At 50.8% G+C, this 27,350-nt stretch overlaps 3 protein-coding genes across 5 annotated transcripts in view; 1 reads left to right on the top strand and 2 right to left on the bottom strand.

Annotated features, from left to right (window-relative positions):
- Positions 1 to 21,033, bottom strand: part of LOC118258134 (mucosa-associated lymphoid tissue lymphoma translocation protein 1-like) — a 28,279-nt gene extending 7,246 nt beyond the window's left edge. Inside the window, exons 1-13 of one of the 3 annotated variants that reach the window (XM_050713109.1) lie at positions 20,884 to 21,033; positions 19,773 to 19,876; positions 19,172 to 19,290; positions 18,683 to 18,836; positions 17,849 to 18,027; positions 16,262 to 16,358; positions 13,952 to 13,978; positions 12,930 to 13,133; positions 7,974 to 8,151; positions 4,326 to 4,400; positions 3,592 to 3,719; positions 3,189 to 3,320; positions 2,910 to 3,061 (exon numbers count right to left, since the gene is read on the bottom strand). In XM_050713109.1, coding sequence (XP_050569066.1) covers positions 2,910 to 3,061; positions 3,189 to 3,320; positions 3,592 to 3,719; positions 4,326 to 4,400; positions 7,974 to 8,151; positions 12,930 to 13,133; positions 13,952 to 13,978; positions 16,262 to 16,358; positions 17,849 to 18,027; positions 18,683 to 18,836; positions 19,172 to 19,290; positions 19,773 to 19,782 — 1,455 coding nt within the window. In that variant the 5' untranslated portion in view covers positions 19,783 to 19,876; positions 20,884 to 21,033. Of the gene's footprint in view, positions 1 to 2,909; positions 3,062 to 3,188; positions 3,321 to 3,591; positions 3,720 to 4,325; positions 4,401 to 7,973; positions 8,152 to 12,929; positions 13,134 to 13,951; positions 13,979 to 16,261; positions 16,359 to 17,848; positions 18,028 to 18,682; positions 18,837 to 19,171; positions 19,291 to 19,772; positions 19,877 to 20,043; positions 20,206 to 20,288; positions 20,308 to 20,883 lie in introns of those variants that run through there. The other 2 variants (XM_050713110.1, XM_035566736.2) reach the window with 2 other exon arrangements.
- SEC11A (SEC11 homolog A, signal peptidase complex subunit) overlaps positions 1 to 27,350 on the bottom strand; it is a 145,637-nt gene that overhangs the window by 73,748 nt on the left and 44,539 nt on the right. The window lies entirely within an intron of this gene.
- ALPK3 (alpha kinase 3) overlaps positions 27,317 to 27,350 on the top strand; it is a 34,207-nt gene continuing 34,173 nt past the window's right edge. Inside the window, 1 exon segment of the mRNA XM_035566784.2 lies at positions 27,317 to 27,349. Within this exon segment, the coding sequence (XP_035422677.1) occupies positions 27,317 to 27,349 (33 nt within the window).

Genomic DNA, 27,350 nt, shown 5'->3' on the forward strand with positions numbered 1-27,350 from the left:
CACACTGCCTGATTACAGTTGTATACCTTGTCCTTACTGTGTTTGGAAATGGCTTCCAGGGTTATTTGCTCCATCACCTTCCCAGATCTTTACTCTTGCCCTTCTAAAAGACAGGAGGGACGCTGGCTTTCTTCCAAGCCTCAGGAACTTCCATTGACCACCATGAGCTGACAGTGGCCTCGCAGTGACATCTGCCAACTCCTTTAGCACTCGTGGCATAGTTTATGTCCTAGTTTCTTTAAGTGCTCCATGATCTGATTCTCCTCCACCAGGGGAAAGTTCTCCTTGCCCCAGAGTTCCCCTCTGGTGTCTGGGAGTCCTGAAGGCCACTCTGAACAGTAAAGGTACTAAGGCAAAGAAGGTACAGAGTACCTTGTCCTTTATCATGTCCTGTGTCACCAGGGTCTGTGCCCCATTTAGCAGGGGGCCTGTATTTTACTTGCCTTCTTTTGCTGATGTAGAAGCCCTTCTTGCTGCCACCAGATTCAATTCCAGACAGGCTTTGGCTTTCCTAACCCCATCCCTGAATCCATGTGTCTACAGTCCTCCTGTGCCATCTACCCTTCCTTCTACCTCTCGCATTCCTGCTTGTCATGTCTGAGCTCAGTTAGGAGCCCCTGGCACATCCATGCAGGCTTCCTGCTGCCTTTGCCTGCTCATTGGGATTCCTGAGCTTACAGGAGGGAAAAGAAAAAAAAAAAAAAAAACCAGCAACAAAAAAACCCACCAGCTCTGCTGGACCTCTCGTCTCTCCAGGACTGCGTCTCACAGAAAATAGCTCTTGAGCCTGGTGACCTTCAAGACATTCATCTGGGCAACGAGTGACCTAGTCTCAAGGGATCAATTAAAGCCTTGACATACGAGACTCAGAGCTTCTCTGCCGACAGCAACTTGTTATCCACAAGTATATGCACTCTGCTAAATTCCCAGCCTCTGTAGCCTCCTGCGCCAATGACTTCCACAATCTAATTACAATGCACACAGGCAAGTATTTCCTTCCATTAGTCTCCTTTATCATTTCTGGCTGGGTAGGAGTCAGGAAATGGAGAAAAGGATTTTCTGAATTAATATTTATATTCCATTCATAATTACAGACAAATGTTTCCCCATGATGGAATGTATTATTTAATGAGGATGATGTCCCGGAATTGGCAAGGCCAGAGTTTTGGTGGGCCCAGAGATTCAGATACTCTAAATAATATGGGGAGAAGGTGAATGGGGAGACCATTAGGTCAAACAGCTCCAGATCAAGTGACTTGACTTGAAAACATGGAGATTCAACATAAAAGTTTAAAAGAGTAGGCATTTAAACAGTACAGAGGAAAAAAAAAATGGAATGCCGTAGCTCTCAGCATCACTCATTTCCACCTATGTCCTAAAATAGCTTCTCTCTCTGAGGACAGTGAAAATGCAAGACAAGGGACAGGAAAGAATACTACCACTGGACAATTAAAGAAAATGAAACAATGCTAGAAAAGCCCATCATAATTATCTCTGACAAGCCCTACATCAAGCCCAGGCTCTCTGCTGAAGTCACTTTGATAGTCAGAATATGGCAAATGTTATAAAAACTGCCATTTCCTCAGCCAAACGGCTCCCTGGACTCATTTCCCAGGGCTTAAAACATACACCTCACATCACGCCTGCGTTTGCCTGCCTTCAGCCTCCAGCTCCTGCATCTCAGCAGTGTGGCTCAGACAGTCCTCTGGCTCCTCTCAGTGTCCCTGGCAAGCAAGGATGCAGTCAGAGTGCCCAGATCCCCAAAGGAGCCAGGTGCCCTCCTACAGACACCCCTGAATCTCTGGGCTGGTCCCAAGGGTGAGTGTGGGTGGCCTCACTGTGGATGGCTAGCGTGCCATGAACTGCAATCGTGTGATGATGTGCTGCCATGTCAGCAGACACCACTGGAGGTCAGTGTAGGCTAGCACCGCCATGGAGCAGGACAGGGACACGGGATCCTACCACTCCAGCGTTCCTGGGTCCCATTTTTGTCTCCCTAATCCCTCTTGCACTAGTCTGGGACACAGGAGCAAGCAGATGGGTCTCCCTTTTCCCACAAGTGCTGCTGTGGCATGGATACACGCACCCATACAGAAAATTTTCAGGTGTGTTTCAGGAGTTCACAAGAGGAAATGATGATCTGGTTTTGTAAGGGGCAGGATCAGGCTCCAAACCTCCTGCTGGACGCACTGCTCCGCATCAGTGACCACAACGTACTTAGGGGCAGCATCCCTCCATGAGCAGCAAGGGCCAAAAGATCCACCACAGTCATGCTACGCTTCAGCAAAGGGACTACAGAAAAATGAGGAAGATTGTTAGCAAAAAGGATCAGCAAGAGAATTAAATCCTTAGCAATAGCGTGGAGGCCACTGGAAAAGACCACGCTGTGAGCACGGTCTGTTAGGAAAGGCGTGAGAAGGGGTATGAGGAAGCTGCTATAGCTCAACAGGGAACAAGTCCATGAGAATATATCATTGCGTTGAGATATTTTAGCACAGCGGGTTAAGACGGGATCATTCAGAAAGCCAGACCTGCTTCCAAACACAGAAAACAGACAGGCTCTTCATCTCAATCAGATTAAATGCAATAATTTAATCAGGCAGGCCAGAAATCAGTCTGAGGAGTAACTGGTTAAAGGCATTGAAACTGGCACTAAATCCTTTTCACAATGCATTAGGAGCAAGGCAGGCAGTCTGCCAGCCACTGACGTGTGGAAGGAGCATTTAAAGAGCACAAAGCTCTTGCAGGGAGGTGGTGTCAGCAGTAACAGTGGTGGGGATCCTGTTTCACATGGGTTCAGCCTTTTCCAGCCCCTGGAACTCCTCGGGCTCACCATAACCCCCTCTCCCTCTCCTGCCCCAGTGGGAATCGAGGGGAACGGGACCAGCATCTCCCCATTCAAGACTCACGGTGGGCTGGCGGAGCATGAGGTAGGCATCAGTGACATGGGCCGGGGGGTCCTGCAGCTTGGCGCAGACAGACATCACATTGGAGAAAAGGTGTTGGAAGCGGAGCTCTGCCCGCACCCCACAGGGGAACGTCACTGTTTCTCTCGGTGGCTCTGCAAGGGGAAGCAGAGTGGGGTCAGCATTCAGTGCCTCCAGTGATCCCACTGCTGCCTCCCTGCAGAGAGGTGCCTCTGAGGGGCACAGCGACCCCCCTGCTCCCTCCATCCCTGCACAGCTCACCGTGGCCACATCCCCAGCGCTCCACGGCTGCTCCCAAGGGACAGATGGGGTCTGTCAGGGAGCGGGCTTCCTTCAGAGTGTGTTTGATCTCCATCACCTGCTTCCCAGTGACCAAGGGATCCCGGCCAATGTCTGGAGGAGACAATTTAGAGGCACAAGGGTCACTCCAGGTTCCTTACTTGCCACCCTGCCTTTCAGACCCTACATTAGCATCCTGGTCCCACTGCAAGGTTACTAAAACCTTCCATGGGGCATGGCCCGCAACTTGATTTTGGGGGCAGGGGGAGTGTGGGTGTTCATCCTCCCTGTCCCCCTTGCTGGGACTTGGCTTCTGCTGATCTCTCTTCTCATCCCTGCTGCTGAAATGAATGGTTTCTAACTAGGGTTAAAAGCACTCCTTTACCTTCTAACACATCCTCCAACATGTGTGTAACCTTCTTCTCCTGCAAAATATGTTTCTTCAAATATTTCATGAAGATCCCAGAGCTGAACTCCCCATCCTGCAACTCATAGGCTTCCGCATCTTCACTCCTGCAAGGGTAATGATTCATCTTTACCTTTCTGCAATGGGGAGGAAGTCCTGGGGGTGAATCAGAGTTTGTTGGCTGAGTCTGAGTTAGCTCCTCAAGCAATACTGCCAAGTGCTTGACGTTAGCCCCAGAGAGGATGAGAAGGGCACGGGATGGGAAAAAGTAGTGAAAGGGGACAGGAGAAAAGAGCACAACAACTTTTGTCAGCCTAGCTGGGTGACAGCAGCTGAGCAGCCTCTAAGGCTAGCACCAGAACAGTAAGCAATGCTCATCTTCATCTCAGGAGGCTTCTGGTGACCTGCTCATGGCACACATGCCTTGGGAATCAGGCTCAGGTCTAGAAGGACAGATGACAGGAGCTGATGCCACCTTCACAGGTAACCTGTAACTGATAAACAGGCTACCACTAGCAATGTCAGGAGGAAGAGAAGAAGTGTTCAAATGGGAAATGCTGGAGATAAGGGTAAGAGCCAGAGAAAACATGAGAAAAGCAGTCTCAAGCCTCCAAAGCCCCCAGGCATGAAGGCATGAAAATAGCCGGGACAGTGCCAGCTCCTGCCAGTATTTGGGCCTGTGTCACAGTGTGGGCACAGCAAAATACACTTACGTGGCGTAGCCATAAACAATATTGCCCCAGGGCTCCAGCGGCTGTACCTGGGAGAGGGCACACTCTAAGTTGTACCTGTAAGAGGAGATGAAAGTACCAGTCAGTATTGAGAGCAACAGCGTGTGCCTGGAGGGGAGAGCCAGTGTGCTCCACAAAATCCACCTCCTGTGGTTGGCAATAATATTAACACCCATGTCAAATATACTGATGTTACTTGGGCAGCAACCGAAACTAAAGGTAGGAGTCCTAAGAACCCAAACCATGGGAAAACGAGGAGATAGGGCCACCTCTGACCTATCTACGCTGGTAACTGCTCTCCATCCTGCAAGTGAGCCTAGAGCTGTGGGTGCAACTGTGCCTCCTCCCTTCTGAGGCTAGTTTTTCACAAATTCAAGCAGCAGCACACTGCAGAGAATGCATGGGCTTACCATGGTGCAAGGGACTGCTGTCTCTGAAGGACTTGGAGGTGTGCACCGAAGCACAGCTTGTGGCTATGGCTTGACTGCCTGTCTCAGGGTTCTGGGGTGCTCCACAGCTCTCTTCCAGCCCACACACATACCTTCTGCCCCAAGAAACCAAAGCTAACACATGGCCAGGTCTCACTGAGAGATGGGATCAGTACAGCTGGAAGCCCAGTGTTGGTTCTGACACCAGGGTGAGCACAGGCCTGTTATTTTCAAAATCAGTTATATCTGAAGTGATAGTCCTGTTTTCCACCAAAACAGGTGTCCTGGTAGCACCCTTGGCAAGCCTTAGCTAGGAGCTCGCCCAAATCAAGACATATTGGAGAGCACACGCACTGGTTGCTTCTGAGGTAGGAGGTCTACACCAGTGATTTGGAGCTGTTCCCAATCGCACAGGGATAAAAGCCAGGCACAGAGATGGCATTATTTGGTGTTATTCAATTCCAGCATAGCTTGCTGGGGCTGAAGTTGGCATGCTAAGGCGAGCAGAAGGGACCATTGTATTGCCAGCAGCCAGTGAGTTACCTACTACTGGTGGCACAGCCTGTAGAAGATGTTCAATGGCAGTATTCATCTGGCTTGTGTAAGTTTTCTAAAGATGATCAAAAGAGAAAATGTTGAAAAGGAGATACACTTCTAAATATGAACACTGAATGGAGAGATTTATCTGCCTCCCAGGTGCTCCTAAATGAATATAGAAATCTGGGATGCCAGGTCCAAGAAATGAGACATCACATCCCAAAATAAGCCTGTTGTCCACATGCTGGGGACATCCGCCCGAGGCTGCACAGACAAAAGTTGATGCAAATCTTTTGTGATGGCATCAGCAGGCATCCACAGCTCCAGATGCAGCTGGTGCATGCAGCAGAAGTTCTGGCCATGGTTCCCTGCCCCATGAGAAGACAAAGTTTTTCCAAACCATGACTAAACACAGGAAGATGTCTGACATCAGAGAAGGTGGCAGCGCTGCCTCCTGCCTCAGGCCCCAGTAGAGGCTCATTCACACAGCACTTCTCATACAACCCAGTTCTGATCTGCACCCCGGACAGAAGACAGTGTCCTCCTCCTGTCCTAAGCAGCACACTCTAGAAACCTTCATAAATCAGGGAATTCCTGGAAGAGGCAATCGCATCCACCCAAAACGAACACATAAATGTACTAGGTTACACATAGGCTCCTTGTTCCTGGTTCGTCCTGTGCTGAAGCTGAACATCTGCCACCACTTGGCAAAGGAATATGCACTTCTCATTGCCTTGGCATTTCTGATGCCGACATATGGGGCAAAGAGATACTCTGCGTGAGATCCCTCTTAGCACACACACAGCTCCTCCTGCTTCACGGACAGCTGGGCAAGCCACCAAAAGACAACAGCTACCTGCAATTCACAACATCAGTTTAACCAAAAGGGCGTTGGGAAAGGAGGCCCTGTGAGCCCTGTTTTACTGAGTGATATAAACACATGCATTTATGAAATCCAGATGCTTTGCTGAGCTGAAGCAGTGACTTCTTAAGAAAAACAAGCCCAGAAGAGAGCTTCTGCAGCAATCCCCTGTGAGCCCAGGGATAACACCTTCTGCACTAAGTGCTGCGCTTGCTGTGGGAAAGGGTAGAAAAGAAGTGTGAGATTGGGGGAGGAAGAGAGAAAAACAGCCACATAGCCACGCCTAAACATCACAGCAGATCTCACATCGCATCCTTTTCCCAAAGCGCCAGAAGAATTCACGGAGCATATAAACAGCCAGCAACACCAAGGACGGAGGTATCAGCTCTAAAGCCACTTCATGGATTATCGCTGTTTGTGTTAGAAATCCCAGTGCAGTACTGCCCTGCTCTTTCCAGGTGGAGCATTTGACATTTGGGTGAGTTCCTGGCCTAACCTCCGCCCTCAGATTTGGCAGGAGCTGCGCTGATGATTCAGCAGTGCCCCTCAGCAAGGGCTCTCAGCAGCACGGGGCAGGGAATCAAGGCGCTCTGCTCCCACTGTGTGCTGGCAGTAGCAGTGAGACAGCAGGAGGAGAGGGATGCTTCGCTATGGGGCTTTTGGGGCATGTATCACGGGACAGCAAGCTCTATCAACGTTGGCAACTCAGAGCTGCAAAATGCAGGATAAGTCCCAGTGCAACCAGCTTGCCAGCAATTCAAAGCAAGTGTTCCCACCTCTGCAGCTAAAAGATGTCAAAGATCTAATGTCTTTCCAGGGGCTAGCGGTTCTTTCGGGACAGCGCTATCAAAATCTTTACTGTCTTTCCGTTGCTCAGTGCAGGGACCGCAGAAGGAAGAGGGAGAATTTTCTGCCTTTGACCTCCAGGTCCTTCCTGTCCTGTAAATCCACCTCAGGAGCCCCAAATAAATGAAACTATCACAGCTTCTTCTAGCTAAGCCTAACTACCTCTGTTGGAAATGGGCAAGTAGTAACTTTCTGCAGCCCACAAGATGCACCATGGAGATCTGCAGGCCAAGGCAGGATGATAGGTTTTCTACACTGAGAAGAAAAAAGCTGATTCCTGACCTCAGCAGCAGCCTTGGTCCCACTTCACACGATGACTTCAGAAGCCTTTAAGGCCAGTAAAATCAAGTGGCATGGCTTAAAATATTTTCCACATTGCGTTGCACTTTTCTTACTGAGATGTTAACAAAAACACAGCCGAGAGAAAGAGATGAGCTAAATGGCCCCAGGCTGAGCATGCGGGGCAACTCAGTGAGATGACATGGGGACACTGCTACAGCCTGCCTGGTCGGGTGGGTCAGTGCAGGTGGCTGAGTCATAAAAGGCCAATCTGTACTATAGCTACGCTGAGTTTCAGCTAGCGCTTTATGCCAAACTAGAGCCAGCCCTTTGCAGACTGCAGTTGACTTGCCTGAATAGCCTGTATTTGTCAGGCTTTTTCATCCCCCTTCTCTCCAGCACATCTCAGGCAGGATCTGATGCTTACAAAACTGCATCTAGCACGTGACTGACTGTGCTTCCCATGAGACCCTGCAAGACCTGACAGCCTTACTGATTTTATGACACAGACGGATAACCTTTCACAGGGGCCTCAGCAGTGCAACAGAGGACAAACATCTCACGTGGCTGTGCAGGAGCCCATTGCTGAAGGGGGGATGAGGCTGGCAGCTGTTTCCCCAAGCCCTCGAGATGCCACAATCTGCCTGTCCCACTGAGGAAGGGGGAAGAGCACCCTACCATTTTCTGCAGGTGTCCAGCAGGATGAGGTTCAGGGCCGTCTGCTGCTGCTGCATCTTCTGGAGGATCCTCTGCACGCTGATGCAGTTCTCAGGGGCATACGGTTGTGGAGCATCAATGGGGACCATGTAGTTCCTCCCCAGATGTTCATAGCCATGCCCAGCGTAGTAGAATATTGCTGGAAACGAGGAGAGGAGAGGATGAGTCACAGCGCAAACCTGTAGGCCTGTAACCAGCTTCCCATGGCCATCTTCCACCTCCTGCGCTGAAGGGATACTGGCGTGGGACAGACACCAGTAGCACTTACAAACGGAAAACTTAAGCCATGTTGACCTCACAGTTTCAACTTTTTTCAAATCCATTCCCTTCAGCAGAGCTGACAGTAGCCCCAAGAAGCTCTCCTGTACTTGCGGTTTCCAGCAGTTCTTCAGGAGACACCAAAGTCACTGGGTATACATTAGCTAAACTGTAATCATTTGTGCTACAACACATTAACAACCTTTTAAATAAGAAACACCTCAGCTTCCTAGTTTTGGAGGAGAGGCTATCAACAGCTTAGGTGATGGGAAACATTCCTGTGGTTTCAAAAGTCTGCCTGTATTTATACAACTATGAGCCAGTGAAAAATGAGATTTAGAAAGACAGAGAGAGATGAGTTCTCCAGATGTCCAGATAATGTGAACCATGTGCTTCAACAATCTCAAACCAGATACCAGCCCTGTAAGGTGGGAGAGGAGTCAGGACTCATCCAGGCATTGGCGGGAAGTCCAACATCCAATGTGAATTTTGGTTTTGAGTTTTACTCTTGAGCATATGAAACATAACAATGGTTTCTACCTTTACAAGAGACAGCAACATGGGAACACCCAGCTTGGAAAGCCAGCACTGAGGAAGGTGACACAGCCAAAGCTGGTGCTTCTCCAGCCCCTGCACACGTGCTCAGGGATGGGCTCTCCTTCTGCCCAGGGACCCCCAGGTGGGCTGTAGCTTCCCAAAAGGAAGCTGCGCAGTGGCTGTCTACCCCTTCCCAGCACTGATAAAACTGCTTGTGGGATGCTGTCGAAAGACAACTTGGGGAACTGAAATCTGCTAAAAATAGCTCCACGAGGTGACGCAAACAGTTGCACTACCGCAATTGAGGGACAGTGAAGAATGAGAGGTCAGAAATGGGAACAAGCAGCTAAGAGGCAAAAGTAAGAGAAATTCATAAGTCAGATTCCCTCTGACTTATGTAACCTCTCCTCTATTTTCCTTCCCCTCTTCCTGCCCCTGTAGTTTGCAGGAAATTCACTTTGATCTCTGATGCTGGAAGGGATGCAATGAGTGGGGCAGGAGCTGAAGGACTGAAAGCATGATCTCATCGTATGGAGGCCTAAAGTCATCAGGGGTTTCCATTCTCAGGGTACAATGGAAAGTTACTCAAATAGATGTTTTCACACGTGCCCACAAGGTTTGGGTTCCTCTTCTTATGGATTGCCAGCCAGAGACAGAGGGCTCTGACTTGCAGAAGTTTAAAACTTTCATAACTCACAAATCAAAGCCACAGAAGCCTACTCCAAAAAAGAGTATAAAATGGGAAGCATTCTGGAAAAATCAGATGCAGGCATTTCAGGCTTGGACTCTAAAGTAGTCAAGCACTTCTGGCTTTTGTCTGTCTGCCTCCATTTCTGTACATAAAATGGAGGTGATGACATCCTTTACCTGACAGTGTCACTGACACTTGGAAAAACCTGAAATATTACAGAAAAGCCCATAAGGGATCATTAAATCCCCTAACTTTGGGGGTCCTGTTTTGCACCCTGAATACACTGTTGAATGCTCCCTGTGCTATATAAACCACAAAGACTTAAGTTCAAACAGAAAGACAGGTTCTTTATATCAGCTGAACAACTTTGCTGCAAATCTTTCCTAGACTTAATCTCTCTTCCTGAACAGGAACATCAACATTTTGCCTAGAGAGGTAAAAGGTATTTTTTCATTTGTTTGTTTTTTGTTTTGTTTTGTTTTCCCTGAGTTACATTTCAGTGCTCTTCCCACATCTTGTGAGTCAAAACTGCTGATCAGAGACAAGCTTCCGAGTACCAAATTAAAAAGGGGAAGCTCCAGGCACCGCTTATAATACAGGAAATGTCAGCATGCTGCTTAATTAACGCATGACAGCTTATTCCTAGTATTTCACTTGTAACTTTCTGCTCTTATTGCATTTCCGACATCATTTTTTTGACTCAGGACTTTTTAGGACGCTTGAAATAACCACTAGGGAGATTCCTTGTTTATCTGAGGACTATATAATTAGACTATTCAGGGGATGTCTGGGGCCTTCAAAATCATCATTTCTAAGAGGAGGTCTGGAGGAAAAGCAGCCAGATGAGCCACCACCTCCATGCAGTGAATTACAGAAGCCTTTGAATCACCTCCAACATCCAGACATACGATACCTCTGTGCCTAACAACGAAGCCTGGTTTTGTTCTGGGATGGAGAAATCTCAGATGAGGCTCAATAACAAAAAAGCACAAAGTCCAGCACTCGGGCAGGTAACCCCAGGCAGTGCTTTGTCCGGGGCTGAGCACTGATCGAACAGCGACACTGGAGATAGGGACCTGGGGTCACAGCAGACACCCTGCTGAAGACGAGCCAGCACCTGGGAACAGAGCTATGTTAGGACATGCAGGACCAGCAGGGCAAGGGAAGTTCTCGGCACTCTCCTTGGCTCTAAGGAGACCCCACTTAGGTCCTGTGTCCAGTTTTAGGGACTTTAGTTCAAGAAGAAGGTGGAGAAGCTAGAAAAAGGACAGTGGGAGCTACTGAGATGCTGGGGTCCAGGGCCTGGGAAGAAAGCAGGGAGAGATTGGGGTGGGATGGTGACATGGAGGTGAAGGGAGGGTCTAACAAGAGCCTGCAACTGCTGTAGGAGCAATTAAAGAGACAGCAAAGCCCAGCTCTCCTCATCGGCACAGGCCATACAACACAGGGCAACCTCAGCTCCAGAAGGTCAGGAAAGACTTCCCAGGAGGAAGTCTGCCCTGAAAAGGGAAGGTGGAGAAGTGGGGGGCTCCATGCTTGGGAGTCTCCAAAAAAGAAAACACCCACAGGTGGAGGCACTGAGATGTCTCTGTGCAGGTGCACATCCAACACACCCACGTGGATGTACAGGACTGGTTCCCACGTGGGCACCCCTGGGATCTTTGAAGTTTTAACAGGCTACCTAGATTGTGACTGGAACTGCAGCCTCACCACCATCATCCAGCATGTACAAGTTGCATGAAACCTGAATTTCTCAATCAGATCTAGGTGTTTATCCTGGAGCTAGTGCCTTGGAAAATGGGCACATAGGGTTTAGGAGGAGTTGTTGGCTTCCTTGTAAATATGCATTAACAAGACAAGTTAATTTAAAGGACTTGTGCTTCACCTGTTTTTTTAATCTCATGCAAGAAAACAGCTGAAAAACTACTGGAAGATGCATCACAGGGAGATGCAGCACAGTTCAGGTGGAGAAGCCCTGGGGCAATCAGCAGGCAGACTGACCCAACACCCCACCCTAAGCCTGGATGCCACCCAACTACTGCAAGAGTCTTCCACTCAAATACAGTGCTGGGACCAGCCTGTGCCAAGGTTCACTGCCTCAGAATAATAGCAGACCACTCAGCTTAGAAAGCTGTAAAGAAAACTACTATTTGAAGCAGGCTATGCCTAGCAAACACTTGAGGATTATCAAGGTTCAGTAACTCAGCTGTTAATGCTTTCCTTGCCAGTGCACAAAATCAATTTTGCCAGGAAGGATCAATGGCCACAAATGCAGAAAAGCACTGGAAGTTTAAATAAGGCATGACAGCATGAAAGGTTTGCCATTTCCAAATCTTTTTCTTCTCCATTGCTTATGAAAACAGGGGAATTGCCGTGGAAAAAAATGCCGTTTGGTCCTTGTGTGCTACAGATACCAGGTAGGAATGGCAGTGCCTTACACAGACATGGAAAAAGCACAGCACCTCCCCAGGGAGGACACTGGCCCAGGAGAGGCAAAGCCTGAGATGCAAGGGGATTTCAGACAGCAACCACAAAAGGAAGCTGCAGGTGAAGTCATAGGAATACGCTGTCATCAGATGATACACGGCTGGAGCAGCAATAACTGCATGATGCCTTTCCCTGCCAGCTCAGCCTCCCTGAGTGAGTCAGTGCCTCCCGGAACAAGGTAGCTTTGCAATGTTTCCATCTGTGGCCTTGTCCCTATCCATTGCACAACCTCCCACCGAGTGCTGGAGTTGGCCTGTGTTGACTTTTGCTGTCTCAATACCCTGGTTCACCACGCAGCTGAGAGGGTGGTGACAATAAGCACTTTCCAAAGCAGGCTGTGCCTCATGCTGAGGTTTCAAAGAAAAAAACAAACGAACATCTGCCAGGTGTTTTGGGGGTACCCATCAGGCTGGAAGACCCTTAGAAACCTAAAGGAAGCTACTTTCACCACCAAAATCTGAACACCTGCTTTAAGACCCACAAGATCTGCTCTTTGGTTTTATGTTTAAGGAACACTTCCCATTGAAGCCCAGCCCCAAAGCCATCTGCAGCTAGGAATATGTGCTTCTGCAAAAAGGCTGTCAGAGGCTCAAACTGGACCACGAGGAATGAGAAACAAGCAAATTGTGGCCAGCTGTAGCCATGACAGATCAACAGGAGCTCCTGTCCTGGCAAAGGACCAGGTGGGGCAATCAACAATCTCCTGAATTTTAAAACACCCTCTCCCATTCACAATTGGAAGCACTGACTCCCCAAAACATCAGCAGAAACCCATGCTAATTGAGCCAAAGGGTAGCCATGTGACAGTGAAAAACCTGTTCTGCTTGCCTGTAACCTAGACAAAACGTTTACCTGAAGAGAAAAGGTATTTTTTTTTTATATTTTATTTTTTTGCTCCTCCCTTGTATCAACCACTGCTACATGTACATAAACTGATGCCTTACCATAGACTCCTTTTCCCAGGAGCTGCAGGAACCGACTGACTGCTGTCACCATCTCAGCTTTGTTCAGGTCCAGAAGAGAGACAACTTGGAAGCCCAGCTGCTTCAGAAGAACACTCAGCTCAAACACATCTGTGACGGGAGCCATCAGGTTTGGATGATGCTGGTAGCGGTTGTTGCCCACTAAAAGTGCTATCTTGCCTGTAGCTAACAGAAACACCAAGTGAAAAAGCTGTAAGCACACAGCAGGTGGCAAGGTCTCACTTCCTTCGGTGGTGTGAGGACAGGGGAAATTTTTCTCACTTTTAGGCAGGAAGGTTAGACCTTAACCTGTCACGAGCCTGGAGTGCCCTCCAGAAAGCACTCAGCTTTCTGAACGCTTTGACAAAACATGCAAGGCATCATTTTGAAAGAAAGACCTGAGAAGTTTCCATGTGGAAAGCAAAACCGCAGGAGTGGAGGAGGATCTGCACTACTGAGGTTATTTGGCACCAGCCCTACTGTGACTGTTTCGCTTGCTGGCGGCCCCTGGGAGGGGGAAGCTCTCAGCCAGAGGTCCTTTCCCCCCACAGGCCTGAAGGAGGGAAAGCCAAGCCTCTTGCTTTCATTTCAGCCCCCAGCTTCCCCTGTAGGAAAATCAGATTGGCTTTCAGCAGCTGTGGGAGAAGGAGCTTTGCTCTGGTCCAAGGAGGTATTTCAAAGAAGGGAAAAGGCGTTGTGTGACCCAGACTTCATAAAGTCATTTGGCAAGTGTAGAGGTTGAGATTGGGTTACTCATTAGGAATAATCTTACTCCACTGGCTGAGACTGATCAGGTCTTGGCAGGGAAAAAGACTCTCATCCTGTGCCTCACAGCTCTGATCCCGAAAGCACAGAGCCAATGGAGCCTGTGACGATGTGGCCATAAAGGCTTGAAGTGGCCTCTGCAAGAAAAGCACCCCTATGCCCTGCCCTCCCATGCACCCTGGAGCTTGCCTTTTAATTAAGGGAATAATTGCTCAGGAAGAAATGATGACAGTACTCACCAAAAAACTTCTCTGAACGACAGGAACCTGGAAAAGAAAGAGGGGAACGATAAGCCAGTGCTCAGCACTCAGCATCCCAGTGCCAGCCCCCACAACAGGTCTGAAACCTGTTCCCATGGCCCCTGGCAATGCAAAGCTGGATCATGCGGTGCATCTGCATCTCATCCGCATCTGTAGAAGTAAAACAGGCTGCTCCTTGGGCAAGTTTTTCACTGGCTGCTTGGTAACCTTAAAGACACTTGTCTGCTGATTTCAGGAGCCTGCCTGAGCTGGCCTTTGGGAGGTACCTGAAACCCCATGCCAGCAGCAAACAGGAACAGCAAGTGGTTAGAGTTGAAAGGCAGGGCATGCAGGAAAGGAGGGTGCCTGTGTGTGAGTAGCCAGGAAGCCAAGCTGAGAGAAGGGGCAGGCAGGAGAGCCAGCGTGGAGGAGCTGGTGCCTATCAGGACATCTGTGCTGCTTGGATCAGCCCTGCCTGGACTGCTGTGCTTCCCAAGATGCCGGTGCTGCTCCTTCGCTGCAGTGAAAGCAAAGGAAACAGGATGACTCCAGGAAGAAACTCAGTCAACATAAGCTTCAGAAGTGAGAGCTGCTCCCCACAAGCGGGAAGGAAGCTAGCTGTTTGCTCTTGGTGGTGATAATATTCCCAGCACCTTCAACACCCTGGCTTGTCTTTTCCTGCCTTTCAGCAGTTCCAGCTCAGGAAGGCCACCCCAAAATGTGACTCACTTTCATGAGCTTCATCAGCTCCCCTGTCCAAGCACTGCGCTTTGTGGGTGCTGGTGTGCCTGTGGGGCATCCATGCAGGAATCCCACCCCTCAATGCTCCCAGCATGCAGTCTCTGAAAACCATCGCTACCCTGACAGCTCCAGATTTCCCTATTTAAAAAAAAAAAAAATCCAGCACAGGAGAAAAGCCTGAAACCCTACAGGCTCTAAATGAAGAAAGAGCATATTTTTAATTGTATAAATCTTCTGAGTCTGGAAGACCTTTAGCACCTGAACACACAGTGATGATGGTGCTGGTAATGCTCCAGGGATGCCTGGAAATCCATCAGAACAAGCCTAGTTTTCCTTTTCTGCCTCTGACAGAGCCACCTGTTGCATTTTAAAGCTACTCAGCCATAGCATTTTGAACCCAACCCAGTCTGATGTCCCTTTCATGCTGACTGTTACTCCTGGGTGCTGTTTTGCCAGACGCAAGAAGGCAGGGAGAGTACACAACACTCTCTGATTATACAGGACCAGTTTGCTCCCTGGAGAGGTTTTAAAGACAGACTGTAAGGCCAGATGAGAAGTTTATAGCATAGAAAAATCTCTAGATGGAGTAAAGAGCCCACAAAGCTATTCCTGACTCACTGCAAAGGCAGATGGCCAAAGCAGCCATCACACTGGAGGTGGAGCATGCCCGAGGCTCCGGGGATCCATCTTCTCCCCAGGATCCATCAGGTCACACAGCACGCGCTGCAGCAGCCCCGGGCTGCCAGCCCGATGGGCCTGAACCTTCCTGAAATAAACACCATCCTCTCCAGCTCCATGCATCTGAGCACATCACTTCGTCTTGGCAAGGCTGTGCATTAGTTTTAACGAAGGACTCCATTGCAATTTGTTGAGAGATCTACTAAACCCGCACCTCGGCAGGGCAAGAAAAACTGCAGTGAGCATCTGAGAGCGCAGCCTAATGTGGCTGTTTTCCTACCATCTGCAGGACCCAGCAGCATCCCAAGCCGCAGTACAGCCAGGCAGACAGAATGCTGCTTTTTTTCTTTTACAGTTGCCACTTCCCTCGCCAAATCTGAACCCCGTTATCAAGTAATCCCGTTTATCATGGGGCAGGCATCGGCCTGCATTCCCAGCTCAGTGGGGTTTACGCAGCTCTGCTGAGATCATCCAGTATATCCAGGGTGTGAAACTGTGCTCTGCAGGCTGCTCCCGTGACAGCTGCCACAGGACTGCCAGGACACTCCAATGTTGCTGCAGAGCCCCACGCTGCCTCTCCACTCTGAAGTGTCTCATGTTCGGCTCCCCACATCAGTGTTATTTAGAACCAATGGTATTTTTTTGTGTTACTAAAAGTCTGTTCAAGCTGGAGAAAGGTGTGAGTGGCAGAGCCATGCACCCTACTTCTCCTAATCCCACACCCCTCAGCCCAGCTTCCCCTGCACAAAGTGAGCCCCAGGGTAACACCCTGGCACTGGCCTCCTTGTCCACCGGCCTGGCATTTCCAGGCAAGAGCACTGAAATCCTCTAAGTACTTCTCAAGCTAGAAGATGATTTGCAGCAAAGCAGATGTGGGTTGGCTCTGCTCACCTATGTGAATGTCCACTGCGTTGGTCCAGTGCTCTCCATGGCTATTGGAGGCACAGCAGAGGTACGTGCCGGAGTCACTGACTTTGGCGTGGGTGATCTAGACAGACCAAAAGTTAAATCACATTATTTATGGTGACAGTTTGCATCCTCTCAACAGTATCTGCCAAATGCACCCTTGTTTCTGGCATAAAATATATTTTTGTTGCTGTTTCCTGCAACCTCATTTATTGCCTCAGAAAGATATCTAAGATAGCTTTTCCATGACTTTTGTCTTTCTAAGAAGCTCAGCAAGGCCACACGCTAAGGTCTGCTGCAAACCCCAGCTTCTAGAGAGCAAGAATGCTCTGCCCAGATGCCCTCTTTTCTTTATCCAGCAGCCCTGAAACGCTGTGTCATAGCCATACTCTGCCCCATGAACAACACTAGCAGGACAGCACATGGCCAACTTCAGAAGGTTGCCCATTTTTCCTCTTAGGTGGCATTTTCTAGATATCCATCGTGCCCATTGCTCTCTTCTAGCAAGTTCCTAATTCATATCCATCCCTCCTGAAGCAGGACAAGAATGCCAGCAGTTCTGGCTGGCAAGGACCTCTGCAGTTCTCCAGCCCAGCCTAGCCTCCTGCTCAGAGAGGAACTAAAGGCACAAATGGCCCAAAGCAACTGTGGCTCTGTCTAGACAAGTCTTAAAAACCTCTGAGGACAGAGATCTTGTGGCCTCTCTGTGTACAGGCTCCACCACTGCACCCACCCCAAAGTGAAGAATCTATTCCTAGTCCCCATGCTGAACTTCCCTGGGAAAAGATCTGTTTGAGGCCACTGTCCCTCGTAACACCACCTAAGAAGAGCTTGGCTCTCTTTCCACACTTTAAGTGATGCCCCAGGAGGAAGTCCGCCTTTCTTGCACAGAAGACAGCACTGACTAGACAGCACATTCAGCCAGTGACCGACCATAAAACCAGACCTTTTTCTGACTCCCTGACTCTTTCCTGTTGTAACTAACCACTTTTCCTTCTAGCTTTCCTGCAGTCAGACACTGTTCCTGCAGCTCCATCACTTTACACCCGCAGCCCCCTGCACGTACATACAATAGCTGTTCTTGTGCCACTGCAAAAAAGCACAAGAGGCCTGCTGAGAGCCCTCGATGCCAGCACAAGGCATCAATCTCTTATTTCTTACAGAAACATCCACAGCTTTGGAAGAAGCCCATAAAATGTATTCCCTCTTCAACCATAGTCCTTCAGTCAGGGCTATCAAAGCAACAGGAGTAATCTGTGGACTGCAGGGAAACACGGCTGAGCATGAGGTTGTTTCTCAAGGGCTGAAGAGACGGGGAGGACAGGCAAGGAGAGACTGCTTTCTGACCGCATTCACCTGATCGCACAGATCAAAGCATGCCTGAGCCTTTACACGCAGTTAAGAGCCAGGCTTAAGGACTGTGACCTGTCATATCAAGGATGACAACAGCATAGAATTTTCAGCAGTCTCTCCAAGGCTTCTGAAGCTCTCTCACACTCACCGTCCCATCGGGCTTCTCCCATCACCCAGCCCAGTAGCCAAAGTTTCTGAACCATCCCGAGGTAACATTACCCAGAGCTTTTTTTTCTTCTGGTGTTCCAGCACGTTCCCATTGCAGTACCACTGGTAGCTGGGGGCTGGGACCCCCATGGCAGCACACTGCAGCAGTAGTGGCTTCCCAACTTCCACCTTCTGCTCAGTGGGGTTGAGGATGATGACCGGTTCTCCTTGCCAGAGCTGAGGGAGCAGTCCTATGAAGCAGGAACACAAAATTGGTTCCCCATCCATGAGAAGAGAAAACAAGGGTATTTTTGTACCCTGCAGTCTGTGTGCATTGCCAGAGGAGTGAACATTTTCCATCCGCACCAAGAGATGCCATCCCATGGGATGGCTGTAGTTGCAGCATCACCGCTGCACCCTTCTGCAGGGAATCCTTGAGAGCAACACCCACAACAGAACGTGACACACCAAAGCACTGCCTCTTGCTTCCCAGTCCCAAACATGCCCTGACTCCTGGTGATGCTCACCCTTTCCTGTCAAGGGTGCAGTCAACACCCAGAGGTATTTTTGCCAGATTGCCTCTTCTAGTCCCTCTGTCCAATGCAAAACAACACACACCCAGTATAACCTCCCTCTGGTAAACCCATGGCGAGTGATCAACAGGAGGAGCAGGTAAATACAGCTGGGGTTATTGGGATCATGACAGGGACCTGAAATATCCACAGCATGGACACAGTAGTCTGGCTAAGACCTGCAGGCTCACACCACTGGGGCGATCTTTCTGTATAGTGCTTTTCAAGCTGGGAGGACACACTGTCCCAGGAACCACAGAGGACCACTGTAGTGATGTCTGGCAATATCTGTGCAAAGCAGAAAACAGAGAAAAGCTGCAAGACATGTTAGTACCTCTGGCAACACACGGATGGACCTCCACCTTCACCCAGTCAGAGAAGACGGCATTTCTGTAGAGGTCATTGATTCTGCAGGTGTAGAGTTGGGTCTGTTGTGCAGTGATAGGCAAGTCTTGCTTGGTAGCACCAGGAATCTGGCAGCAGACAGACTAAAGGGAAAACACAGGTGGTGGGCAGCGAGTTGCCACTCACTGCTGGGAGCAGAAGGGACCAGCAGGCTCCTGCTAAAAGCAGGAATCCCTGGTTTTGTCACCTCCTCCAGCCACGGGGATACAGGCAGAAGGATGTTTTCTATGGCACTCCCCATGGCACCTGCTGAAGCCCTTAGCATGGTCATGTAACCGCATCCTGTCCCTTCTCCTCTTTTCTCTTCTAGCCTCCTGCTTCCCACCCAGTCTACCCACAGAGGGCTATCTCCACCATGCCGCAGGGCAGGGAGCAAGCCCGACACAAGAACTGGGGAAATCTCTGCTCACAGCATTACCTGGCGCTGACAAAACCACTGGTACTGTAGCAATGTACGAGCCTCGGCTCTGCACCGCAGCGTGAAGGAATAACCAACGGGGACAGAGACGGAGACCGGCTGCTCGGTGATCACAATGGCTACGAAGAAAGAGGTGTGAGTTTGCAACAGGAGCATGGACACAACCCAGGAGGCATTGCATAGGTCACTCCTTCTCCTTCAGAGGAGAAACACTCCAGCATAACCCACGGTGCTCGACCACTCACAATAGGAGTGAGGCCCCCAGTGCAGACAGGGCCTATCCTACCAAGGAAGAGAAATTTTGGAAAATGAGGATGCTTGACCCCCCGTGGGTTGCCACACTGTTTTAAAAGTGGCTTCTGGGAGCTTAAACGCAGGCAGCGGCACCCTGCGGTGCACGTTTTGTGCCGCGGCTGGATGAGCGGCATCGCAGGCGTTTCTTGGGTGCAGCTCACCCAGCCTGCCCAAGCGCCAACCCGCGACCCCAGCATCACTGATGCCAACGTGCTGGTGGCTCCCTGCCGGCGCGGCTCGCTGAGAACCACAGAACACCCCGAGCTGCAAGGGCCCCGCCAGGGTCACCCAGCCCAACACCGCTCACCTGTCTGCATCGCTCTACCGACGCCTCGTCCCCCGCACCGCACCTGCCCCGGCCGCCCTCAGCAGCCGCCGGCCTCGCAGGCGGCTCCTCGCCCCACCGAGCACCTGCGGAGGGGAGAAGCAGCGGCACGAGGTCGTGAGGCGGCCCCCGGCCCCCGGCCCGGCCCCGGGCGGCGCGGCGGAGCCCGAGCCGCCCGCTCTCCCCGCTCCCCTCGGCGGCGGCTTCCCCGGGCCGGGCCGGGCCGGGCCGGGCCGCGGTGCGGGGCTCTCACCTGCCGGCATGGTGGCCTCCGAGGAGCCGCCGTCCTCGGGGGGCAGCGCCGGGCTCAGGCTCCCCGGGCCGGCCGGGCTCCCGCGGGCCCTGCGGAGAGGCGGAGGCGCTCACCGGGGCTCGCCCCGCCGCGGCCCCCGAGCTCCTCCAGGGGCCACCCGGGTGTCTCCCCCTCCGGGCTTAGACCGCGGTGCCGCAAGCCCGGTGCCCGCAGGCCTGGGCCCGGGGACGCGGCCCCGGACTCACCTGCCGCCGGCCCCGCCGCCCGGGGAAGGCCCTGCCGGGCCCCAGCTGCCGCACTTCCGCGCCGCCGGGCCCGCCCCGCAGCCCCGCTCCGAAAGCGAAACGGCGCCCAGCGGCTCCGCCCGGGGCCGGGGCCGGGGCCGGGGCCGGGCCGGGCCGGGCCGGGGCTGCTCCGTCGGGGGCAGCGGCGGGAGGCGCCGCCAGCCGGGCCCCGGGCTGCCCACGGCTATTGTCACCCTGTGCCCACGGGTACCCACACCCTGTCCCCACAGGTGTCCGCAGTCCTGTCCCCGTGGTTGTCCTCAGCCCGTCCCCTCAGTTGTCCTTGCCCCATCCATTCAGGTGTCCTCATCCCCAACCCCTCAGTTGTCCGTATCGCGTCCCCTCAGTTGTCCTCGTCCCCATCCCCACACAAGTCCTCACCATTGTCCCCATGGGTGTCTTCACCCGTCCCTACGCCAACCCTTGCTTTCATCTTCATCCCCACTCTTGCTTCCACCCCCATCCCCACCGCCTCCCTCGCCACCATCCCCACGACCACCCTCATCGCTGTCCTCACAGCACCCCTCCCCTCATCCCCACGGACGGCTGGCCCCACCTCTGTCCCCAAGGCCACAGCCCAGGGTCTCATGGTGGAACCCCAGATGTGCTGTCCCTGCTCCTTCAGCTGGGAGAAGTGGGGCGAGACCCAGCCCGCGCTGACGACAACCTGCCAGGCTGTTTCCGCCGAGAAATCCCCTCCGCCTGGGCTGGGTATCACGAGGGCTCTAGGGGAAGTGTCGCTGGGCCAGCCCACCCAGAGGTTGCACAAGACCTTTCAGGACAGGGCAGAAAGATGGGGACAACTGGGAACAGCCTGGCCCCACAGCCCAGCCCCGCAGGGCTGGTGCTGTGAGCTCTGGAGCCTGGGCTGGGAACTGGCCCTACTCATAGTCTCCGAGTTATTTAATTTTCTACTCAAAGCCCAAACTTAACCTTTCTGGTGAAGGAAAAATGTGAAATTGCTCCCCTGGTTCCTGAAATCTCCCTCCTTGGCCATGGAAATGGGTCTGAGGATTCATTAATAAAGCAGCCAATTGATTTAGGAGTTAATTTCAGAGAGGCCTTCTGAGACCAGAACACTTGTGCCTGTCGGATTTCTATCGCAAACAGTCCTTTATAGCAGGATGAGAGATCCTTCGAGCCCTTCTAGAGCTACAGCTTAATGAAATGAATTACACTCGGATGCAGGCTGTACTTGGAGAAGCAGAATGTACGGATTGTTATCGCTGTGCTGTGACTTTTATTTACACAGTTAGGACAAAAGACAGAATCTCCTCTGCTGCCAGTATCTCAGGTGAGGCTGCAAATGTGTCCAGAACAATGAAATAAAAAGGATTCACCATCATTATATTTCGTTACATTTAATTTTGCTACATGGCCCTATAGCACAACCAAGTCGTGGTTAGTTGCTCTCCCTTGCAGAACGATGCGGTGGTGTTAGAGAAGGTACATGAAGCGTGATGAAGGCGATGTGAGGTCTGGAGTGGCGTCTGTAAGAACAGACTCACTAAACCAAAACTCACCACCTTTCAAAAGACCGGACCAAGTGGAAAGGAGCTGGAGCTGAATCCTAGCTCTGTGCAATTGTGAATGGAGAGAACACAGGGAGAAGAGGGGGTGGCTGTAATTCCCAACAAACTTGTTGTTACTCTCCGATGTGACCAGGCAGGGAATGTGACACAAAACCAATGGGGATTAAACAGGTCTGGGCTCAGGACCAGCGTGGACAAATTCCCACCAGCAGACAAATTCCCACTGGGTCTCTCCCTCAGCTCTTGCCACAAGCACCTTCACTAGCAGTATGGAAGGATGCAGATGGATGTCTGGATGGCAGGGGGAAGCTGTTATGGCTGAGAGAAAAGGGATGGAGAGAGGGTGTGCTGGAGAGGAGACTGGGCACAAGGGGGGACCACCACCATGTGCTTACCTGGGGAAAGAGCAAAGCTGAGCCATGCCTCTCCAGGGATGTGACTCTTCCTGCTGCTTTTCTCTTCAAAAGAATGGGGATGCAGTTTGTAGGAAAAAGCTAAAACCAACAGAATTGGTGGATGGAAGAAGGATGTTCTCCCTCCACATATATTTAGAAATACACCCTACATGTTTAAAATACAGATATTAATGTATTGCAAATGAAGGTTCTGTCTGAACGTGTTCCAGTAGCTCTGTCACATCTCATGCAGAGTCAACATAAATACAGCACAGGTAGCTAATAAAAGTGATCATTAAATTAACCTGAACACTTTCCGTGAGCTAAAGATGACACTTCTGATTGATGCAGTGTCTTTTCAATCAGCTAGAGGTTGCTGCATTCGCCATAGATCGCTTCTTTGGGTTTCAGGGCTAACATCCTCTATTATATGCCTAGTCTGTTCTGCTTGTCCTTGGGTCATTAAAAGCCCTGCCATGGCACATTCTGCATGAATATCTGGTCAAGAATACGTTTTTTTCTGCATGCCAATGGTGGTAGTTTGTTGACATTGTGCTGGAGAGCAGGAAGAAGCCTGTTATTTTAGAAAGGGAGGAACCCATGTGTATGTGTGCAGGATGGGAAAGGGAAGGATATACTGTGTGAGAGGAGTGAGAAAACATCTGTGACGCTTGCTGTGAGTCAGCGCTGGATTTGCAGGCAGAGGACAAAAGCTTTGCTAACAAGGCTTGAAGCCTTGTGGCTGACTGGCTTAGACTTCAAAAACTAAATGCTGCGAGAGCGAGTTTCCAAATGGAGACAGGAGCAGAGGGCACTGTCACTCTGCAAACAGAATGACTAGAGAGCAAATGCTGTAAGAGAAAGCTCTGTCTCAGCAGGGTAACTGGCACAGGAACCATACAGAGCCTGAAAGGGCAGAAAAATATACATTCGCCATGTGTCTAAGGGGAAGGCTCAAACACTGCAGCAGGATTCATTCCACCGCACTTAAGTTGGTCGGTGCTAAACCTGCTCCTGCCACCCAGGTTTCTGTTTGCTAGTGGGGTGAGGTGCACAACCACAGTATAACTGGGGTGAGAAGGAGCACCTCCAGGTCTCTGATTCAGCCCCTCACTCCAAGCAGGACCCGTATCTGCTGCCCAGCATCTTGTTCCATCCACATTTAACTATCTCCAAGGATGGAGATCACTTACCTCTTGGCCTCTGTCGCATTGTTTGATCCCACTCACGGGGCAATTTATTTATTTATTTTTCCTTAACATCTAATCTGAATTGTCCTCCTTGCAGCTTGTCTTTGTTGCCTCTCAGTCTATCACTCTGGACCTCTGGGAAGTGGCTGGCTCTGTTTGGTCTGTGCCCACCCACGAGGTACTGAACACAGCAAGGTCTCCATTTAGACCTCTGGTTAAGATGTAAGCCTAGTTCCCTCAGGCTCTCCTTGTATGGCACGTGCCTGAGATCCCTTAATTGTCTTGGTGGTCTTCACTGGACTCACTCCAGTATATCAATGTCTCTCCTGTATTGGAGAATCTGAAACTGGACACAGTTTCAGCCCCAACACAAAGACTCACCTCTTCTGCACACCCTTCTCAAGATGAGTGTCTTTTCTATCAGGGCAACACCCCGAAAGATAGGGCTCAGTGTGATTGCATGGTGAAATGACATACGTAATTCATATCATGGGACTTAAGTTCAGGTTTCCTGAAGCTGTGGGACCTGAAAGTCCTCCTTTCAGGAAAAGAAATGGGGACAGGAGAATGACACATTGGGCCTCCCAGCCTAGCATCCTGCCTGTCACATTGGGCAGCAGCTGAAGCGCAGCATAGGGTGTGAGGTTGATGCACGCACACAGCACATATTCTTCTTTCATAGCTTGAACACTTCTTTAAGCTTTTTAAAGCAAAGCTGGTATCTTTGTCCTGAGGAAATCTCAAGAGATTTGCCTTCCACAGATTTGTCCTATTTTTTTTTGTGCCCACTAACATTCAGCAACCACAGCAATGTATGGAAGCAGCTTAATGCCAAGGTGCGTAAGGAAGCACCTCTCTTTTACTGACTTTACCTCCTGCTAACTTCACTTGATGCCCGTGATCTTATTTTGATAGACACTCTCTCCCTGTCCCTCAGGACTGTGCGTACCTCTGTCATATACACCTCAGTTGTTCCTTCCAGGCTGAGGAGCCCCAGCCTATGCAGGTATTCTCCAAGTGGCAGCCAGTTCTGGTCTCTGATCGTCCTTCCTGCCCTTCTGTGAGTTGTTGTGTTTTTTGTTTGTTTGGTTGGTTGACTGGTTTTGGTTTTGGTTTGGTTTGGATTTTTTTTTCCCTTTTCTTTTCAGGTCTGCTATATTCTGTTTGAGATGGATTCTTCCTGAGTGGCATTAGCCCATGCAGACCCCACCACTGCCTATGGAAAATGCCTGTCATTGCTTCCTCTGTGAATCATGTTACATTTGTCATCATGGACTTCCATCTGTTATTTTACTGCCTGGTGAGATCTTCAGTCAGCCCTCTCAGACCACCCTTTCTCCCCATATTTCCTAGGAACAAATCCAAAAGTCTGATGGGGTCCATCTCCTTTGCATTTGCCAAGACCAAGTATGCTCTCTGGTGTCACACATCCAGCTATTTACATGCTTGATAGCACAATCACCTGCTACAGAGATCTGCAATAAGCAAACTCCAGTACCTACACCTGAAATGACACAAGGCTCCTTCCAAAACACTGCCCAAATGCAAGATTGTCCTGAGATCTGAGCTAAGAAATGTATTTCACCACGGCTTGAGTGGAGAACTGCAAGTCTGTTCAGGCCACTATAAAACAACTGGATGTATCCAGATCTGGGTTGCGTAAGACCAGAGTATAACTTCTGTAAGCATAAAAAAAAAATTGTTGACCCAGTATACACTGACTCTGACAAGTTAACAGGATCCAAGAAACCTTATATGAGAGAAAAATTCACCTGGGGGTCCTGGCTTTGGATCTGGTGTTGTCTGCAAGTGCTGCTCTACTAGACTGCATGTCTGGATTCCCCTAATACTCCTTGCAACCTTCTCCCCGCACCTTGGCCCACAGATGTCACCACCCTCCCCTCTATGCAGGCTTGGGCATCTGCTGGGCTTGATAACTTCCTTGGGGGCCATCAGTTTCTCCACATGCATATCTGGCTCAAGTTGTAACCTCCCTTTCCACCTGGCTCAAGGTTTGATATACCAGTGACAAAAAGCATCTGAGGTCCAGACTGAGTTATATCAACCTGCTGTTGCTGCACATCTGTGTTGTGGCTTCATGTCCAGGCGTCACCCAGCACCTTTGCTGTTTTTAGTGTCCTTTCTGGGGTTCCTGGCTGATCGGGGCCTGTTGACTTCTCCCTTCCATGTGCCACGCACACTGATACTGTGTTTCCATCATAAACCTCGGGAGAAGTAAACTATCCATGGGACTCCAGAACAGGATAACAGGGCAGGAACGTTTCTGCCTGAATAAACCAGCCAGGGGACCCCAGCCTGGTTCCTTCCAGGGCTGTCACAGGACAGTCGCCAACCCCATGGCCTGGGGGTGGCACCAGTCATGCTGAGAGGTAAGAGACTCATCAGGGAATGCAAGGGAAAAACATGTGGGAACTATGCAAGACTTCATGTGGGATGCTTAGGGGAGGAACTAAAGGTGGAGGAAGGGAGGAAATCAGGGTGGTCTGGGGAAGCACAAGTGTGGGAAAACACAGGGTAGTAAGAGAATAAAAGGGGCTGTTTGCACCTAAACCAGAGTGGTCAGTATGCTTGTCTGGCCATGCCCTGTGCCTCATCAGTGCAGTCCAGCCTGGCTTCTAAATAAACTCCTTTTCCAACTATTCATCTGGCTGAGGGGCTCTCTATTCTGTGTGGATATGTGCATACAGGGGACTAAGTGCCAATAGTAAGTCACACTGGGTAACAAGGATTTGTGTCTGTGATGCCCAGACGAACTGTAGGTAGATGTATCAGAGACCTGCTTGTGTGTGTGCATGTCTCAGTGGGAGGCAATGGGAAAAAGAGGGTGCAGGTGCCAGCTCCTGGCACGCTGAGTGCATGAGCTCAGGTCCTGGAGGGATCCGGGTGTATAGTTGACGCACGCTGTCATGCCAGTCCCTATCAGAGGTCACCTTCCAAACCACAGTGTTTGCTGGGGATGAGGAGCTGGGGATGTCCTGCAGCAAGTGACCCACGCAGCCCTCACCTGCCTCGCTGCTTGCTGTCACATTCATTCTCTCTCCTGCCCAGGCAGGGATCAGCTCAAAGCCTGTTGTCTTTCCCAGTCTGGACCTCTCTGCCACGATCTCGTCTCTTTTGCAGCAATGCCTGCTGTTGTTTTCTTCTTGCAGACTCCAGGCACACAGCCGTGGGCAGACCGCCGATGCACAGCCAAGCTGTTCTATCCGTCAATCCCGCTCCACAGAGAAGCAGTGCCACCAGCGACGTGCCTGCGGCGCTCAATACAACCGCTTGACAGGCAAGATGAAGGTGGAACAAGAGGAAATTCAATTCTATTATGGGTTATGTTTTCATCTGGTATTAAATCACTCTCACTAATCTTTTGTGACGTGTACGCACCTCTTACAGCCCTGTTTCACGCTGTCCTCTTCAGGGAGACTGAATAAATACCAGCACCTTGGGAACCCAGGGGAAAAACAGCTGCCAAAGCGTGAAACGCTCCTGGGACCGACACCAGGACATGACTGCAACGATCGCAGTGCATAGCGCTGCCAGCCAAGGCACAACGATCGTGCCTTTGAAGCAACAAGGCATTTTGCAGCCGATCCTGAGCTACCTTTGAGAAACCCCAAACCCCCAAACTGACCAACATGTTGGGGGCAGGGAGGGAATTACGATAAAAAAAAAAAAAAACAACAACACTTGAACGTTGTGCGCTTTGTCCCCAAAGGGGGAGGACGGGTGGAGGGGTGCCGGGGCCAGGCCACCTCACGCCGAGGGACCCGGGGCTGGCGGGGGGGAGGCCCCCAGGCCCGGGGCCGCGTCACGGCTCCGCCGCCCGACTGACAGCGGCATGTGCGGGGCGGCTATAAATGCCGGCCGTGATTGACAGGGCCGGCAGCGGCG

Source organism: Cygnus atratus, chromosome 11, assembly GCF_013377495.2.
Source record: "Cygnus atratus isolate AKBS03 ecotype Queensland, Australia chromosome 11, CAtr_DNAZoo_HiC_assembly, whole genome shotgun sequence".
Classification (NCBI taxonomy): domain Eukaryota; kingdom Metazoa; phylum Chordata; class Aves; order Anseriformes; family Anatidae; genus Cygnus; species Cygnus atratus.